Here is an 18,930-nt window from a genome sequence, read left to right as displayed (position 1 = left end):
CGCCTCAAGACTGCCGACGACTCAAATAGGGTCAGTTTTATATTAATTATTATTTTATGTTACGATTCAAAATTCCAGAATTTACCTGACAAATGCAACTTTGTCAGACTGTAAATTTCAACTTGACTACATATAGTGCAACGTGTTAGAAAACTTAATAAAATAATTGTATGGTCTGTCATAAAGGCTAGGTCCCTCTACATAGAGAGCCATAATACTAAAAACTCGATTATTATCACATCGCTAAGAATGGTTCCCAAATGGGGAGTAATATTGGCCTAGCCATTCTTCAGATCTGTATTCAGATCTGTATAATGCCAAAATGAATAGAGTACAAAACAATATATAGAAAGCACGCGGAGACAAGTTGAAGCAACTATATAAGCCAAAGCAAATGTTAAATCGTGAAAATTTCTTATTACCATCTTAATAAGATTGGCGTCTAATATTATTAGATGTAATTATTACAAAGAAAGGTGTTTGTAATTAATTATGGACCAATATTGTACAAAATATAAATATTTCGTGACTGTCCATAATAATTCGACAGCTCTCTGTATATAATTGAGAAATAAACCCAAGGAACCAATTTTGAAGCTGTAGCTATGTGGGTCAATCTTGCACCCTTCATTTTACAGGTTGTTTGTAGAGGCTCTTTGTATCCTTTGGATCTCCAAAAGTATTTCTGTGCTACGCTATCTTTTCCCATTACATATTTCTCTTACTCACTTACATTTTCGTATTTCGAATCATGCTCATTCGCGATATCTGACCGCACCTGATATTGGATTCCTAATTTAATCTCTACTATCCGTTGTATTTAGATTTTGCTTTATTTTCATGTTTTATGGTCCACGTTTGCAATAATATAAGTGTAGTATAGAATAGTATTACTATTCTTACATAAAATTATGCTCTAATTCCTCTCTTTTTTCCAGACTGCTAAACATCTTCCTCCTCTTTCTCTAGTTTCTCATCTTCAGATATCATTGAAATCAAATTTTTGAACTTGCTCTATATTTTATTCGTTTATTTATTGTATCTTCACTAGTATGCTAATTAGCAATACCATTTCTTCTTAGGAAAAGTTTCTAAAAATAGATTGTATCATACATTATTGGGGTTGTTTTTAACTGAACGTTAGAATATTTGTGGAAAATATTAAGTATAAAATCTTGTTATCAATTTGATTCCCTAATAGTTCAATATAAAATATCCTCAAGATTATTTTAGAAATTTTTGGGGTAATATAGAGTAAGAAATATGTTCTATATTGAAAAAATAGAAAGAGGTTTTCATTGGTAGGTGCACGTTAGTTTTAATTGCAAGTGAAAGCACCTACTCATTTTCATGTTAGTATGAATTATCAACTCTGTAGAAACGAACATGCTATTTATCATGGCAAACTCATACATTCAGATTATATAAAATTATGTAAATTCAAATTTACCGCTGACAGTTTACTACCAACGAGTAGCGTATATACGTAATGTTAATCATGGCAATGTTACTAAAAAAAGAGCTATGCTGTTGGTCATTTATTTTGTATTGATTAAACTACTGAATTTTTATTGTTTGAAATTATTGTAGAAAGCGTTTGTTTGATGAATAATCTATTGAATATTATTACAATTTTGTTATACAATAGCTTTCCACAAACGTATATGTATATTATTGATGTGACTGCATAGCCAAATTATAAAAGTATAAAAAAGAAGAAGTCAGAAAGCTGCACAATAATGACAGTTTTCTGCACAATAAAAAAATCCCTATCTTTGACAACACTGTTCGTTAATCATGATGATCTGTTTGGATTAATGTGGCGGACAATTCGATGTCAAAATTTTGTATTTATTTGAAATAAAATGGGTATCCTAAGTGCAATATGAAGTGTTGGTGAAAGAATTTGTTATGATTTTGTTAATAGAATGTAGTGTAACCCAAAACATTCTTTATTTTGAAGTACTTAAGTGACAATAACGGTAGGAGGCCTACAATGGCCGGATCAGATATCGACATTAATTCACTTTTGGCACAAAGAGATGCCATTATTCGGGAACAACGGGATCAAATAATTCGTTTAAAACGGGAATTAGATGGAGTGGCTAGCGAAAGAGATCTCCTTCTTTGCGAAAACAGTAATCTAAGATTCGAGCTTGAAATGGTTGAACTAAAACGATTGCAGGATGAAAGGTAGGATGAAAACACTTTTATTTGCTGTGATAATGAAGTTCTAATCGCGAAAAATGCAGGAGGAAGTTCTATTATTAGTAAGCCTTGGGAGATCACTTTTCCTTGACTAAGAGGTTATGATAATTTCAATCAATATGACACAATGAACCTGTCAGTTTTCTAATTACCCACCTTTAGGAATTCTATATTTTCACATCTATAAGAATAAAACAATTTGGTAATTTGTTTTCATTCATGTCTTTAAACCTACTTCAAAAATAGTGTAGAAATTGACATCTGTATAATGTTATCTAAAATATGAAGTAAATATAGAAAAGTGATTACTTCTTGCTATATTAGAAGTGTCTTGAGGGAATGATATTTTTGAAAGTTTATTCTGTTTATGGAAAATATTTTTTATTTCCTCAAATTCAGTTTTTAATTGTTTGAGAATCCTTATAAGGTATGTTTGGATCATTTTAATTCCTTCCACCTACTAGCATTCCAAAGTCAATGATCAGCACCATTGTTTTTTGCATTATATATATATATATATATATATATATATATATACAGGGTAATTCATTAAGAATGTTCAATCTCTGAACTGTAGATTCTAGGTCTCAAAATATGATTCTGCTCAACATGCCTTATGCAAATATTGTTGTTTCCGAGGTACGGGATGTTTAAAGTTTAAATTTTGATTTTCGCAATAATTTTTTATGTTTTCACAATTTCTCTTTGAAAATTGGCAATTTTACCTTTTTGTGGCATGAGAAATCATAATTTGCACTCTAATTTAACATTGCTAATAGAGGGCGGTAGTTACACTTTTTTGTGTTAATTAAATCAAAGTAAACTTTATTTGGGCTAAACTTACAACTAAAATAATAAAAAAATATTAAAAAGCGTTAAATTCTACAAAAAAAGTTACTGTTCTTTGATTCGTGTAACTCAATCGGTTATCGAGTTATTTGCTTCTAAAAAGTTCAATAAATTTTAATTTTTTCATAAAAAAATTTTATTATCCCTTAAATATGTAACAATAACAAATTTGTAAACAAAAATAAAAAACTTCAAAGCAAATGCTCAAAGTGCCCACCATTTACTTCAATATTTCAATGGTTTAATTTTTCGTTTTCTTTTCAAGTAGGGTTGTGTCGCTATTAGACAGTTTGTGTAGAGTTTAATTTTTCGTTTTCTTTTCAAGTAGGCTTGTGGCGCTATTAGACAGTTTGTGTAGTAGCAAAAATTACGTAATAATAAGAATAAGTAATACATTAGTATACCATTTATTAACATTTTAGTAATTAACAAGTGTAATAGTTATTTATCAAATAATGTCTAGGCATAACGATTTTTCCAATAATGAGATGCGCGATATGATTTGTGTGTTTGCTCAGTCAAATTATAGTGGTCCAGCTGCGGCTCGAAGATATTCACAATTATACCCAAATCAAAGGCAACCCAATTACAAACTGAAACGGGGTCTTTACGCTCTAAAACTGAACACGGTGCTATAAAAAAAATCATTGCCGATGAAGAAGATGAAATTTTAATTTGTGTTACGGAGAATCCAGATATCAGTACTCGCCAATTTAGTCTGCAAACAGGTATAAGCCAATCATCTATTTTTAGAATACTGAAGAGGGAAAAATTGCATCCATATCATTACACTCCTGTTCAGAATTTATTACTTCAAGATTTACCTAAGCGTCTACAATTTGGCTGTTTTTTGTAAGATAAACAAAATGTTAACCAAGATTTTCTGGATACAATTCTTTTTACTGATGAGGCAACATTTACCAGAAGAGGAGTATTTAATTATAAAAATAATCATTTGTGGGATTCTGAAAATCCACATGCTATGAGGGAAACACATTTTCAGCACGAGTTTAAGGTTAACATTTGGTGTGGTGTAATATGTGGGTATTTAATAGGTCCTTTTGAACTGCCAACCAATTTAAATGGACCTCATTATTTAGATTTTCTTCAAGAACATTTACAAGAATTACTAGAGGATATACCTCTCGCTTTAAGACAAAATATGTGGTTTTTGCACGACGAAGCACCATCACATTATTCTTTACAAGTTCGTCAATACTTATACGAACAGTTTCCACATCGATGGATTGGTCTTGGAAGTGATTTTGCTTGGCCACCAAGAGGCCCTGATTTAAATCCTTTGGATTTTTCAATTTGGTCACAAATGAAGGTATTAGTGGCATTAGTTTACAAAGAAAAAATTACTTCTCTTCCACAACTGCGACGGAAAATAGAAGAAGCCATGGAGCCAGAATTAACTATGATATGAAGATTTATAATTGAATCAAAGAATTATAATTAGGTATTAAATAATATACCAGTATGTGAAGCTGGCAAACCTTTTATAATTTTTAGTAATTATTTTGAACTAATTCAGAAAACAAGATAATTGTGCACATTAAAAAAACTCCACACATTTATGCTTCAATCTTTTTCTATAAGAGTAATCTTTTTTAAATCCCAAATTTACTAAAGTTGACCTTCTCCTTATATTTTACACAGAAAAATCATCTTGAACAACAATCTACTATGTGATGGTGACTCGATCTTAGGACTTTAGTATTTAAACATGTGAAAATCTGAAAATCCTAAATATTGTGGTATCTTTTTTTAAAAATTTTAGATTTAAAATGTTTTATAAAAAATTTATTCAATGCCAAATGCGGTGATGATGGTGATCACTGTCATATGTAATAATTACCAAGAGCATTATTCGATTAGATGAATCAGCTGGACATCAATCCTGCTGAAATCAAATAACATTTCTAAATATCCTCCCCCATTTCAATATCTCATTCATACAGTAACAACTTCATTATATTAAGAAGGATTATTAATTCTTAAATTTAGTTTTTTTTTGGTGCTAATTTCGAAAATTTCACACATTTGGTTACTCATTTGTGCCTGAATTTGTTGTAATCAGATAAAAAAACATAGTCTTAAAAAAGTGTGAGATTTGTGAACACGATTCAAAGTTGTTGCCAAAATAATTGGTTGGTCAGGATAGAAATTGGCAAAGATATCTTGAACTTCATTATTAATATTATAGGTATAGTACAAGTTTGATAATAATTTTTTGTTTAATTAAGTTCACTGAAGGCATTAAGGATTTTTTTTATTATGATAGCTAATAATTGGATGAATGGCTGCTCCATCAAATAAAAAAAATAGCAATGAAATATAAAAAATTACATTAATAATCTCATGGTCATTAAAAAGATAATATGTTAAATTTATTTTAATGGTTTAAAATTTTAATAACCATAAATTATTTTATTAATAGTTAAGCATCTCTATCCTATACACAATTTGAGCTTCCTTGTATTTTTATTGTAATTTATATTAGGTAGCATATACTCAAGGATTGGCCTTTTCTTTTTAACAACCATACAAAATCATTTGTTTATCATCTGCATGCAATAATAAGAAACAAATGTTGTTTTATGCATAGTACATCCATTCTTGATTAATTATGCATCCATATGAAAGAAGTTTAGGTCAGTAGTTGTTAGTCTATACCTACTTCAGTGGCTGTACTGTTGTGATAGAAGTTTGATTGATTATGTAGTAGGTTTGCTTAATGTATTATTATTTTGACAATTCTTACAGATGTTGCCTGTAATATCTATAGTGCTTTCCAAACAGGTCTTCTTGTTGACTGGTATGAAGTCTACAGATGCTTTGTATATGAGTTTTGCAGTTTTTATGCTTATGCCCATGATTTTGTTCAGAGTTTTCCTCTGTTGATGTATTTTTTTTTTCTATTTCAGTATTTTTGTTGCAGTTAAGTTTTTTTGATAGTCCTAAGATAGTTACAGTTGATGTATATGGTTAGGATTAAAGATGAAATATTATGCTTGAAATAATTATAATATTATAATAACTGATAGATTAAGAGATACAAGAGTAGAATATTATACTTTATCCACGACTACTAAATATTCTTGTTAAAGTTTTTTGTTGGAATATTTTATCACATTATTGGAAACACTATTATTTTATTCTAACAAATATTCCATATAATATATTATTGTTTATTTAAACATAGTACATAGTTATCGAAAATTATAATAATCGTATAGTATCTCCATAATAATCAACACAAAGAACTATGTATTACTTTGACAAATATTGGGTATCTAATCTTACAATATGCTGGTACTTATTTATAGTACCACTTATTAATAATCATTGTTGCAGTTCAAAATTCATGTACTTTCATTGATTTTCCCGGCAGTAAATTTGATTAGGCAACTTCAGCAGCTTCTCTGATTTCTATTGGTGTTGAAGAAAATTCAATTTCATTGTCTATATCAATTTTTAGTTGCTTTGTCGCAAGTTGAACGCAAAAAATGTATGAGAGGGGGAAGAGAGAAGGTAATGAGGAAAGAGATGGGAATATGCTATCAATTGCGTTAAATTTCAATTATGTCTTGTATACTTTGTCTGTTTATACTGTTGATATATGATTTCCATGTTTTTAATCGTTTTTTTTTGAGTTTGAATATATGTAATAGAAAGTTGTTCATTCTTATACTCAATGAGTTGTAAGCTCTGGGTTGTAAGTAAGTAGAGCAGTTAGATTTTGTTTCTGTCTGGTGGAATATCTATGTTCAAGAAAATTCAATTGATGTCTGTTCTGGAATACCGTGATGACGATATTGTAAAAAAATAATTTTCTCAGACCAAGGCTCCCAGATTTTTCATAAAGTTCATCTGTTGGGTACATATACATCCTTTTTTATATAATTTTCAAAAATAATTTCTGAAGAACATTTAGCTTTTTTAGTTTACTTTTGGCTACATCACCCCATCCAAGTATTCCATATGTTATGATCTAAAGTTTTAAAGTGTTATCTCTAAATATTTAATTGATGTATGTTATTTTTGTATGCTGTAAATAGCATACTTTTTGTTTTTTCATTGTTTACAGTTGAGTATTTGTGATCAAATAAATTCAGAATGGTTTGAAAATCTAGTTCGGCTTTTATTTCCAACCTGCTCCAACAGGTGTATTTATAAAACACCATAATGTCATCTGCCAAGCTGAAGAGTTCCCTTTGGCTATCCAGGGTGAGTAAGTAATAATATAAATAATATTGGTACCAGAACTGTGCCCTGTAGAACGCTAGAAGTAACAACTTTTTTATTGCTTACTTTTTCATTTACATGGAGAGACTATCATTCAAATAGCTTTTGAATAGTTTCCAGGCAGTTCCTCAGACTTCTGCGTCCTCTAATGTATCCATTAATAAAGAATGGTTTACGGTATCAAATGCCTTCGACAGATCAAGGAATATGCACAGGAAGGGTTTTCATTCTATATCGCACTGTGGAGTTTCGAAGTTACGTTGGCAATCGTATCCTGAGTGGATATTCCCTTGCAAAATCCAAATCAGACATTAGTTCAAATATTTCCAAAAAGTCGTTTAGTCTATTCGCAGCAATTTTTTCAAAGGTCTTTGCGAAAACTGTAATTAGAGATATCGAGCGGTAATTTCCATGTCTGATTTTTTCACATTTTTATAGGTTGGTAAACAATCTTCAGTTTGAACTCATCCGGGCATATTCCAGTTTACAAAATTAGATTTATTATAATTATAAATGATTTGGAAAATTCTTCTGCGATTATTTCAGAGATTTGATCACTAATACCAATTCCACTCTGAGGAGGTCTGAGGAAAAAAGATTAAGTGTGGCTTTCTTTTTTGAGTTGGTGTTTTTATTTTCTTTTATAATTGTTGAAAATTTTTGCTCTGTGCTGGTCGTCTCTCATTAATTTGTTTTCATCTGTTAATAGTTCTTTGATGTCATCTCTTGGTTTTTCCGGTTTTGAGAGATTTTTTATGGGTTTTGTTACTCTCATCAATTTTTTTAATGTAATAGTTCCGTTGTGTTTCTTATATTGGTCAGTTTAAGAGTTTTTTGTAGTTTGTGTATTCTTCTTCATGCAGTTCAGGATTGTTTTTGTATTTAATGTAGAGGTCTTTTTATATCCATTGATTTTACTAACCCATCTGTCATACAGCATTTTGTTTTATTTGCTCTCGTTTGACTTTTGTTTTCATCGGATGTTTTCCAATAATCTCTCTAACAGTATCGATGGAAACTCTTGTTGCTTCTTGTGAGCTTAATATAACACTCAAAAAGCCGTGACTAATTAAAACAAACACATTTTTTTTGCCAAAAATCGATTTTATTCATCAATGTAATCTCCTTCAATAGCAATAATATTCCAACGCTTCTCTATCTTCTCGATGCCATGCTTGTAGAAGTATTTGTCTTCTCAAAATAGGCTTCAGTTTCAGCAATTGCTTCTTCATTTGCTCTGAATTTCTTAAGGGCGAGCATTTTTTTGAGACCAGACCTAGACTGCAAGCCAGATCTAGACTTTACGGTGGATGAGGAAACAATTCGAAATGTAATGCGTCAATTCAACCATCATTGCCATCGACTAGTGAATCGGTGCATTTTCTAGGTGAAATAGTGATTTTGTCTTCGACATATGAGGCCCTTTTTCCTTGATTTTTGTATTCAATTGATCCAACAACTCTATGTAGTATTCGCTATTGATTGTTTTTCCCTTCTGGAGATAGTCGATGAACCGTATTCCTTGCGCATCCCAAAATACTGAAGTCATAACCTTCCCAGCTGACTGTTATGTCTTTGGACACTTTGAACGTGGTTCACCGGTTGTAGTCCACTCAGATGATGATCGTTTCGATTCTGGAGTAAAGTGATGGATCCATGTTTCATCCATTGTCACATATCGACGCAAAAAATCTGATTTATTACGTGTGTACATGGCCAAACACTGCTCCGAAGCATCAACACGTTGTTTTTAATCAACTGTGAGTAAACGCGGCACCCACTTTGAAAAAAGCTTTTTTATGGGCAAATGTTCATGCATAATTGTAAACACACTGCCTTTTGATATCTTTACGGCCTCGGCTATCTCACGCAATTTCAATTTACGATTAGATACAACCAATTTTTGTACATTTTTGATGTTTTCTCAAATAACCACCTCAATTGGACACCAGAAAGTTCACCATCATCGGTGTCTGTAGGACCATGTTTAAATTTAATAAATCAATAGCAAATGGTTCTTTCCGATGGAGTGAAGTCTGAATAACATTTTTGAAATCATTGCTGAGCTTGTACAGTGTTTTTTTGAACAAGAAACAATGATAAATTAACACAAGGAATTGTTTTGAATCCATTTTTTTGATAATAAGAAAAGTAGCTTCACTTAAATAGTCACACGACTTATTGAGTGATGTTATAATTTTTGGAGACTGTTTCATTCTATATCTTTCAGTTCATCCTTCAATTTTTTGTGGTCTACATAAATTTTAAATGTATGGTGTTTGATTTTTTGTTTTCTATCCAGAGGTTTGTCAAGAATGGTTGCAGAGTGAGTAATACTCCATTCCTGCGTTATCAATCGAGAGTCAGTCCCCGACATCTTGCCAGCATATTTCGTACTAGCTCAACCATATCATGATTGTCGAAGACCGACCCGACCGTCGCTCATCCTCAGTCTTTTTCTTGTCGTCGCTAAAACATTTGAACCAGTCGTAAACGCATTTTCTGGTGATGGCTTCCATCCCGTACACTTTCACCAATATTTTATATGTCGCCGTTTTTCGTTATTTGTAAGAGAACTTTATGTTGTCGTTGATCCATTGCACTATCAATCACACTGACTGCGTTCGACTGTCCGTAACGGATTTTTCCACAACAGCCACGAGACTTCTTGCCAGATAACGCTTCTTGACATGTCTCTGGATCGTCATGGGCAAGTTTGCCGTTGAGATATTGGACCATACACCGAACTTTTTAGACACACCTCGTATGTATATATGCTATGTAACGGAATCTTTGAATTCGATTTTCCCTCAACTCAAAACTTCGATTAATTTCATAAATTCATACTATTATCGTTGTCGTGATCACCTGGAAGGTATGTAATGGGATTTTCGGACTCGAATTTTTACTCATATTTAACGATCAGATGAATTCAAAATTTGACACACTTGTTAAGATACAGATGACAATACAATAATTTCATAAATTCGTATCAATATCTTTGCTAAGTTTACTAGGAGAGTATGTTCTCTTAGTAAACCTATAAAAATAAATAAAAAACCATATTAAGGTGAAACATTAGATGAAATGATCAGGTCTCACAAATAATTCATATGACAACTTGATGCTCTAGCCATATATGATTTAACAAATAAATTATTCTTAAAGACACGCTTATAGTTAGTAATTAATCAAATTATAAAAAATAGAGTTTAAAAAAATGAATTTATAGTTAATCAAGCTAAAAAGTAGCAATTTATGTTTAAGGTTAGAATAAAAAGATTGACTAGAAAATGAATGTCTAATAGGGGATGCTTTGTACGAAATTTCTCGTTTTTAACTTACTTTAACTAGGAATAAAACTAGTAAGGAATTATAACGATTAATATTGATTGTGTTTTTTGTTGTTTTTAAACTAAAATTCATTAATATATTATTTTTGCTAGATTCCTCGTATATAAGTGTTATGTTAAACTTAGCATGCAAAGTTATACTGCACACCAGAGATATAACGAGCTAGCGCGTTTGGTAGCCCGAGATAATTATTCAAAATAAAAGGCTCTATGCTGATGCTGTTCGCCCCTTCTATGCTGATGCTGTTCGCCCCTTCTATGTTGATGCTGTTCGCCCCTCGCTTAACGTTAGAGCCAGAAGCGTTTGTAGATGCTTATCAAAATTTCTCCCTAGACAAACTTTTCTTCGCTTTTTTATGAAATCTACCAATTAAAAAGGGTTTTGGTTGATACGGACAATTAAATTTGTTTTAATATGCATATGTAAACGGAAACGAACAAATAATGAGTAATTTAATCAAATGACACGCTTCGTTATAATATGTCTTTATATTTTAGTCTATTCTCTTATGTGTTTTACTGGTTTCTTCCATCATTATCATGTGCTTATACCTTATCGTTTTTTATTATTCTTGGTAATATATTCAATATCTAATCATTTCTCTCATCTCCGCGTTTATTAATCTATTATTTTTTATCGTTACTCAAGACCCTTTTAGAATTTTTGCCTCAAATTTTTTTATTTATTACAAAACTTTCAGATTCATGAGTATTCTAAAAAAGTAACAACTTTGTACACATACATTTTGTTAAATGAAGTTACTGTTCAATTATTGTTACACGTTTTCTATTCTGGTGTTTATTTTTGTTCGTCATTATTATTTATATTAACTCTTATACGATAAAATAATTTTTTGCCACATTTAAACACCTATACATGTTCATCGAAAAAGTTTTCCGGTATTTTGTTTTGCAACTAGGCGAGAAATCAAGAAGCCATAAATAAGAAATTGATATGAGAATTAAACAGTTCTAAATTGTCTTATGTTGACTTTGATGAGTTTTAATTTCTTCGTATTAATATTTTTGGTATACATACACAAATCTAAGCCAAACATCAAGAAATTATTATTACCAATTGGACTCCTTAAACCCGTTGAGAAACTTTAAGAGATTTATAATCCATTTTTCTTGACAGACTTTCGTAACAGTGTATTTTTTCTTCATTGAGCTATGTTGGCGCAACGTGGTAAAACATCAATTCCCTTGGCAAACATACAAGAAAGGGTTGCACAAACAATTGTTATTAGTCATGGCACAGTAAAAAATATTATCAACCTAGTTATTCAAAATTAATATGTGCAACAAAAAAAAACGCTTAGGCTTACACCTAAAGGTTGCGGAATAGTTGGTGTTTGGCGGTGGTAAAGAAAATTGCATCAAATCATACGTGCACAAGTTATCGAAGGCGTAAAATAAATACTAAACACAAGCTACCGATGCAACGATATAATATAGAATTGAGGACATTTTTTACGAGAAATGGGTCCCCCTAATGTTTAAATACAGGAAACGTACATACATACTCCCACACTTTCAGAAAGCTTAGTCTGATAAGAGTACCGAAAGGATAGGAAAATTTGCAAACTCGTTTCAGTTTATTATAATAAAAATTTTAGCTTAGGATTTAGCCCAATGTATAACACTGTTTGGGCTAGCACTACAGCAACATTCACAATAGTAGTATAGTAGAATATAAGACATACCGTCGAGCGGTACGTACGTCTATGCGTCCTGCGGCGATAATTTTATCGTGAATAAAAAACAGATTGCGTGTAATTTGTGTAGTAAAAATTATCATGTACATTGTGCATTGTACATTGTGTACATCTTTTGGTTTTGTGATGAGTGCGTTGACAGAATTAAAATTAACCTGGATGTTACTAAAAATTTTTCGAGATTGGAACAACAAATCGAAGAATGCAGGGAAAACACAAAAGAAATTATAAAAAACATAGGAAATCCGACTTCAGTTAACAGAAATGAACAATGATCGAACGTTGGTAAAAAGGAAACCGCCATTAATAATTCGACCAAAAAATGTTTTGGAAAAAAAATAAAGCCTTCAGACTTATCAATTGAAGTAAACACGGTGAAAACTGCCGGCAATAGGTGTATTGTTGTGGAATGCGATGATAACAAATCTTTGCAAATACTTCAAAATAAAGCAGTAGCGGAACTTTTGGCAAATTATGATGTTCAAATTCCTAAAATAATAAATCCGAAAATTACAATGGTTGGTGTCCGAGTTTAATATATTAAGGAAGAAGATGTATTTATTCAGAAAATAAAAAGCCAAAATAGCCTTAAAAATGCTCTAAACGTGGAAGTAAAGCTCTTAAAAAAATTTAAATCGAAAAGCTCCAGTAAGCTTAATGTTTTATTGGAAGTGTCGCCGGAAGTTTTTAAAATCCTGTTACAGTGCAGAAGAGTGTATTTGAATTGGGATTCTTGTTTAATTTATGAGCATCTGGGAGTTCTTAGATGCTATAAATGATGGAAATATGGACATAAAGCTGATGTTTGCCGTCAAGAAACCGTTGTCTGTCCACTGTGTAACAAAAATCATAAAAGTGATGAATGCCAGTCAGAAATAAAGGAATGTACAAACTGTAGATTTGCTTGTAATGTTCTGATAATCAAGGATATTAAATATGATCACGCAGTTTTTGATAAACAGTGTTTATCACATAAAAAGGCAATATACAGAATTAAAACAAAAACACAGTATATCTAACAGCTAAACTTAAAAACAGATGGTACTCAAAAAAAAGAAGGCTTAATCTTGCACATAAACATACAGGGTCTCATGTCGCACCTCGACGAACTGCGCCAATTGCTGGATGATAGAAAGCGTATAGTGTGTTGTGTAAGTGAAACACATTTGACTCCAGATATTGAGGAAAATGAATTTAATATCTATGGATATACTGCAACATGCAGTAGATCTAACAGTAGGCATACTGGTGGAGTGGTTATTTATGCAATGAACTATTTTGGATTATCTGTTGTGCTTAATGACTCTGTTGACTATAGTTTTTGGTCACTTGTCGTGGAATTGAAACTGCTACAAAAAAGTGTTTTAATTGGTGCATTCTACGTGTCCCCAAACGCAAGTTCGGCTGTTTTCATGCAATATTTAGAAGATAAACTGGGTGATGAATTATTACATAAGTAAATAGCAGTATTTCTGGAAGACATAAACATCGACTGGCAAAAAAACAACAGTGACACAAGAAGAGTAAGAAACATTATTCAAAGTTCAAGATTTAAACAAGTATATATAATAACCAATGACTTTAATATGCAAGAGGTTCAGAGAAATTTACCTAGCATAAGTGATCATGAAATTATTGGAGTAAATATTCAGGTAAATAGAAGGTCAGAGGAGAAACAGCCATATTACATTAGAAATCTGAATGACGATAATATATTCAATGTTATCAATGAACTAATAGGAAAAATGTGGAACTACACCGCTGTAGATGTAGATGTCATCTATGCAGACTTTATGAAAAATATTGAATAGGCTTTAGATAATATTGCACCAGTAAATAAAGTTAACTCTAGAAAGTGTCCTTCGATGACATATGATATTAAACAGATACAACAAAAAAGATATAGAGCCTACCAAAAAATTTATTTCACAAAACTAAACACAGACTGGGAATGCTAAAAAAAAATATAGAAATGAAGTTCTCTCAGCGATTAGAAAAAACAAAACACCACATTATGAACAAAATATTGACAACTGTAAAGGGGACAGCAAAAGGTTGTGGAGAACACTGAAGGAATTAAAAATGGAACATAGAAACAATCTGTTGATTTCATGGAAATAGATTTTGAACAGTACAACAGCTCTGTAGAGGAAAACTTCAATGAATTCTTTTCAGACTCGTGGCATGAAGTTTCAGAGAGTATAAAGCCAAGGTTTTAATACCGAAACAAACTTTTCCCATTTTGAGACCATAAATTTGTCTCAGTTAAGAAAAGTTATATATGGCTTAAAAAATAAAGGTTCAGGCGATGACAGCTTGAATATTAAACTAGTAAAGCAAATATTCTGTGTAATTGGATATCCCCTTCTATACCTACTTGATTAATGCCTCAATCACCACCGGAAAAATACCACGTGACCTAAAAACTAGTGTGATAACACCTATCCCAAAATTAAATAAACCAAAAAAACCTTCATAGCTGTAGATAAGATCATTGAAACCATCATCTGTAATCAACTTAGGGAGTACTTCGAAAAAAGTAACTTATTGTTTATGGGACAGTTGGGCTTTAGAAGTCAGCATTCCTGTGATTCAGCGATTCAGTACGTGTGTGCAAATTGGCGAGAAAAAATAAACATTGGTGATTTAGTGATTGCTGTTTTTGTTGACCTTCAGCGTGCTTTTGAGACAATTGACCGTCGAATTCTTATAAGAAAACTGGAACACCATGGTGTGAATAAATGTACTTTAAGTTGGATTAATAACTATTTGGAAAACAGATTTCATAAAACAAAAATATCAGGCAGGGTATCTCAAAAGAAGGAAAATGTGCTAGGTGTACCCCAGAGAAATGTCCTGGGACCACTTTTGTTTATAATATATATTAATGATCTTCATTTGGCTTTAAAAAATTGTTTCGTTAATTTATTTGCTAATGATACCCTTATATTAGTGCCTGGGCAAAACTACTTAGAAATTGTAAAGATTTTAAATGATGAACTTAAGATATTGTATAAATGGTAGTGTCAGAATAGATTAAAATTAAACTCCTCAAAAACAAAATGTATGGTATTGGGCTCAGCTATAAATTGTAAAAAATTTTATAATCTAAATTTGTCTTTATCCATAAACAGTGTGCCTAGAGAATTTGTAAACGAAATTAAACATTTGGGTGTCATTTTAGATCCACAATTAAATTTTTCAATTCATGTTGATTATTTATGTAAGAAATTAGGAAAAAAATAGGATTTTTCAGTAGAATATCTTATTGTGTTTCTGAATGGACAAGAATGATGATATATGAAACCATAATTTTGCCTCACTTTACATATTGTAGCTCAGTATTAATTTCTTGCAACAAGGAAGAGGTGCGTAAATTACAAATACACCAGAACAAAATCATGCGTATTTTGTTAAATTGTAGTAAATATACACCAATTGATTACATGCTCTAAATTGGCTAACTAGAACATTAAAAGAGCGAATCTCCTTTTAATATATAAAATTGAACCTAACCTAATGCCAGAGTATTTAAATGCATACTTAAAGAAACGACTGCAGTTTCATAATTATAATGTTAGATCCAAATAAAACTATAATCTTGACATTGTACGAACCTCAGCATTGCAAAAAACACTGTTTTATGAAGGGCTTCGCTCTTTAATGAATTGAGTGATGATATTGAAAATGTACCAGGTGTATATAAATTTAGTAAACAGCTGTTTACGTATTTGCGCAATCAAAGTTGATTTTGTAATGTTTCTAATTTAGTTATAAGTAGCCAAGTGCTAAGTAAAGATATTTATTTATTTATTTAATTACACTATCTGACACGTGTTTCGATAACCAAGTAAACAGTGGTTCATTATGAATATCACCAACGGTTCTAGAAATTCCTAATAATCTATAAGTCATGTTCTAAGAAACCCTTTTTTAATTAACGAAGGACAAAGTTTTTCTGAAAAGGATAGTATTTTCTTGATAAAGAACATTTTAGTGGTCTTTCTTTCACCTTCTTAATGGGTGTAATTTAACGTGGTGAAGAGGGCAAAGGATGTCCTTCCGCAACCAGTGAAAAATAGAATTTACTAGATTGTTGTGAAATTATATTTTTTATAATAGTTCGAGTAATGACCTCCACTTTTGTGGAATTTCAATCGTACTACTTTACCGTGAAAATTTTTGAAAATAAAAGTTTGCGGATTTTGCCAGAACCTTTTGGAAAACTAAGCTATTCATACTGTTCTATAAATTACATTCTAGTTTTTTTTATTAAATGAGGTAAAAAAAACTTATGAAATTTTTTTCAAATATACACTGAAGATATAGAGATAAATATAAATTGTATAAATTGTAAATATTCAAAAGTTTTATTTTCAGAAATTTAAAATTGGTAGCGATAAGACTTCTAGTTGATATTCAACACTCTTAGCTGTAAATGCCAACAAATGTTTTAACATTCTACATTTTATCAAAATTGTAAGTTGTGTGAATAGGTAGGACAGAATAATTTTCAAATCCTTATGCGTTAAGAGGAAGACTGGAATAGAATAAATTCATTTATTTATATTATTCTCAGGATTTTGTACTAAAAATATTTTATTTTGTAAAATTTCTCCTCGGAATAGACAAGCTCAATAAATTATTCACTTACCTATCTAACCAAGTATTAATCATATTGTTTTTCAGAAATAGGTATTATGGGCAATATTCGATTATAGTTTTTGAAAATTTACCTCGTTTTTACCGATTTCACTCAGGTAAAATTTCAAATACGCTAAATGAGTGAAGTATAATGCTATTTTTTGTGTGATATGCATATATAATTGTTATTAACTTTTATGCGAGAAATGTGAACCGGCTCTGAATGACAGCCATAATCTAACATTAACACTGGAGATAATTTTACACGTGACCTACAACGAAGAAATCCATAATACCCTTTTAGCACGTTGTATTTTCATTCCAATAAAAAGTTTAGTTTTTGTATTAGAGCAGAACTATTTTTTTTCCATTGAATCATCAACTTTTTTGTCCGTAAGCGGCAAGAGGACAGATTAGTTCTAACTGTAACCGATGAAACGAAAAAAAAATTCTAAAGTGAATTTAGATTAATAAAATTTTGAATAAATGAAATTTCCATTCGATTTCTAGTTGAACTTTATAATTCAGTAAATGGGAACAAAACTGGATGTGACTTATGTGAAATTATATGTGAACTAACCGATTTTATTGAAATTAGTAATTATATGTGTTTCATATTTGCATTATGGCTATGTTCATCTCAATTCAATCTCTATAAACAGCCCTTGTTAAGAAAAATTACAAAAAATTATTTCTTTATCTTACTTAATTAAAATCTATTTAGATATCATGGAGCCCTAGATCTACACCATATACGAATTAAGGTATATATTTATCTATTTAAGGAACGTAGCCCGGCCAAGAGGGGGATTAGCAAAGCTACGTACTTTTTTTCAGATGAAAAAGAAACTTTTTAGGAAGAATTATGAATATATTGTTCAAAAAATAATTAACTGTTAATACATTCAATTAAAATACTAGGAACAATTCAAAAGATGTTATTTTTACAAAGGATTCTTTTCACCACTATTCCCTTTACGTAGGAAAAGTGATTGCTTGTTTGAAATTCCATCTGTAGAGAACCTCCACGAAAAAGTTAGTTTTCCAGATCTTTGTCACAGACAATCAATCAAATTAAAACCAGAACAAGAAGAGGATAAACCTATTCCGTACGACTTTTACTGCCTTTCAGTGCTTGATCAAATAGAAGGTAAAATGTATGTTTCTTACTTTTTTCTTGAGTTTCTTTCTATCAGGTAGGACTTATGATGTTTGCGGACCAAATTTTGCTTTAAAAAACAGCAAAAAATGCATAGTATATTTCATGGATGTCGTAACAAATCTAATCATAAACAACGTGCTAAGAGAATAATAACAAAAAGAAAGAAGGAAGTTATCTGTGAGCTACATACACTTAAGTCGACTATTGAGTTGCTTGATGAAGAAGATGTCTTCGTACTCGAAACATGTCCTCATAACGAGAATGATCCATTGGCTTTATACAAACAAGATATCCCAATAATTAATAATTCATAAGAATGACTGAAGCCACAATTTGAGCCAGACTGATTATAAATATGAGAAATATATAAATACATTATAATATATAAAACAAAAATAAATTTTATTGATTTACAGTAAAATATTTTCTTGATAAATATCTAATAGAAAACGTAAAATATTGTGAAACAAAACCACGTAGCATCGGGAAGGACTTTAATATGATCACTTGGTTTATGGACGCTCCCTTATTTATACTACCTCCCAGCTTAAAACGTTAACTGACACCTTTGATTTGAGAAAATTATACCCACGTTATTATTTTTGATTATAGTAGTGTTTTGGAGTGTCAAATTGAACAAATATCAATAACTCAACTTTTTTCTTGTTGTTATTCTATAAAAAAACTATGTCCACGTAGCGGCGTTTTTATACATCATGTACACACTTTTTAATCAAGATAGCTG

The 18,930-nt window shown here is 30.9% G+C and overlaps 1 protein-coding gene across 2 annotated transcripts in view; it reads left to right on the top strand.

Moving 5' to 3' along the window:
• Positions 1–1,754: 1,754 nt before the first annotated feature.
• LOC130894120 (IQ motif and SEC7 domain-containing protein 1) overlaps positions 1,755–18,930 on the top strand; it is a 134,050-nt gene continuing 116,874 nt past the window's right edge. The window contains exon 1 of one of the 2 annotated variants that reach the window (XM_057800736.1): positions 1,755–2,193. In XM_057800736.1, the coding sequence (XP_057656719.1) occupies positions 1,997–2,193 (197 nt within the window). In that variant the 5' untranslated portion in view covers positions 1,755–1,996. The remainder of the gene's footprint in view (positions 2,194–18,930) is intronic. The other variant, XM_057800732.1, reaches the window with a different exon arrangement.

The sequence above is a fragment of the Diorhabda carinulata genome, chromosome 1 (genome assembly GCF_026250575.1).
Source record: "Diorhabda carinulata isolate Delta chromosome 1, icDioCari1.1, whole genome shotgun sequence".
Taxonomy (NCBI): domain Eukaryota; kingdom Metazoa; phylum Arthropoda; class Insecta; order Coleoptera; family Chrysomelidae; genus Diorhabda; species Diorhabda carinulata.
This window is presented reverse-complemented; position numbering and strand designations above follow the sequence as displayed.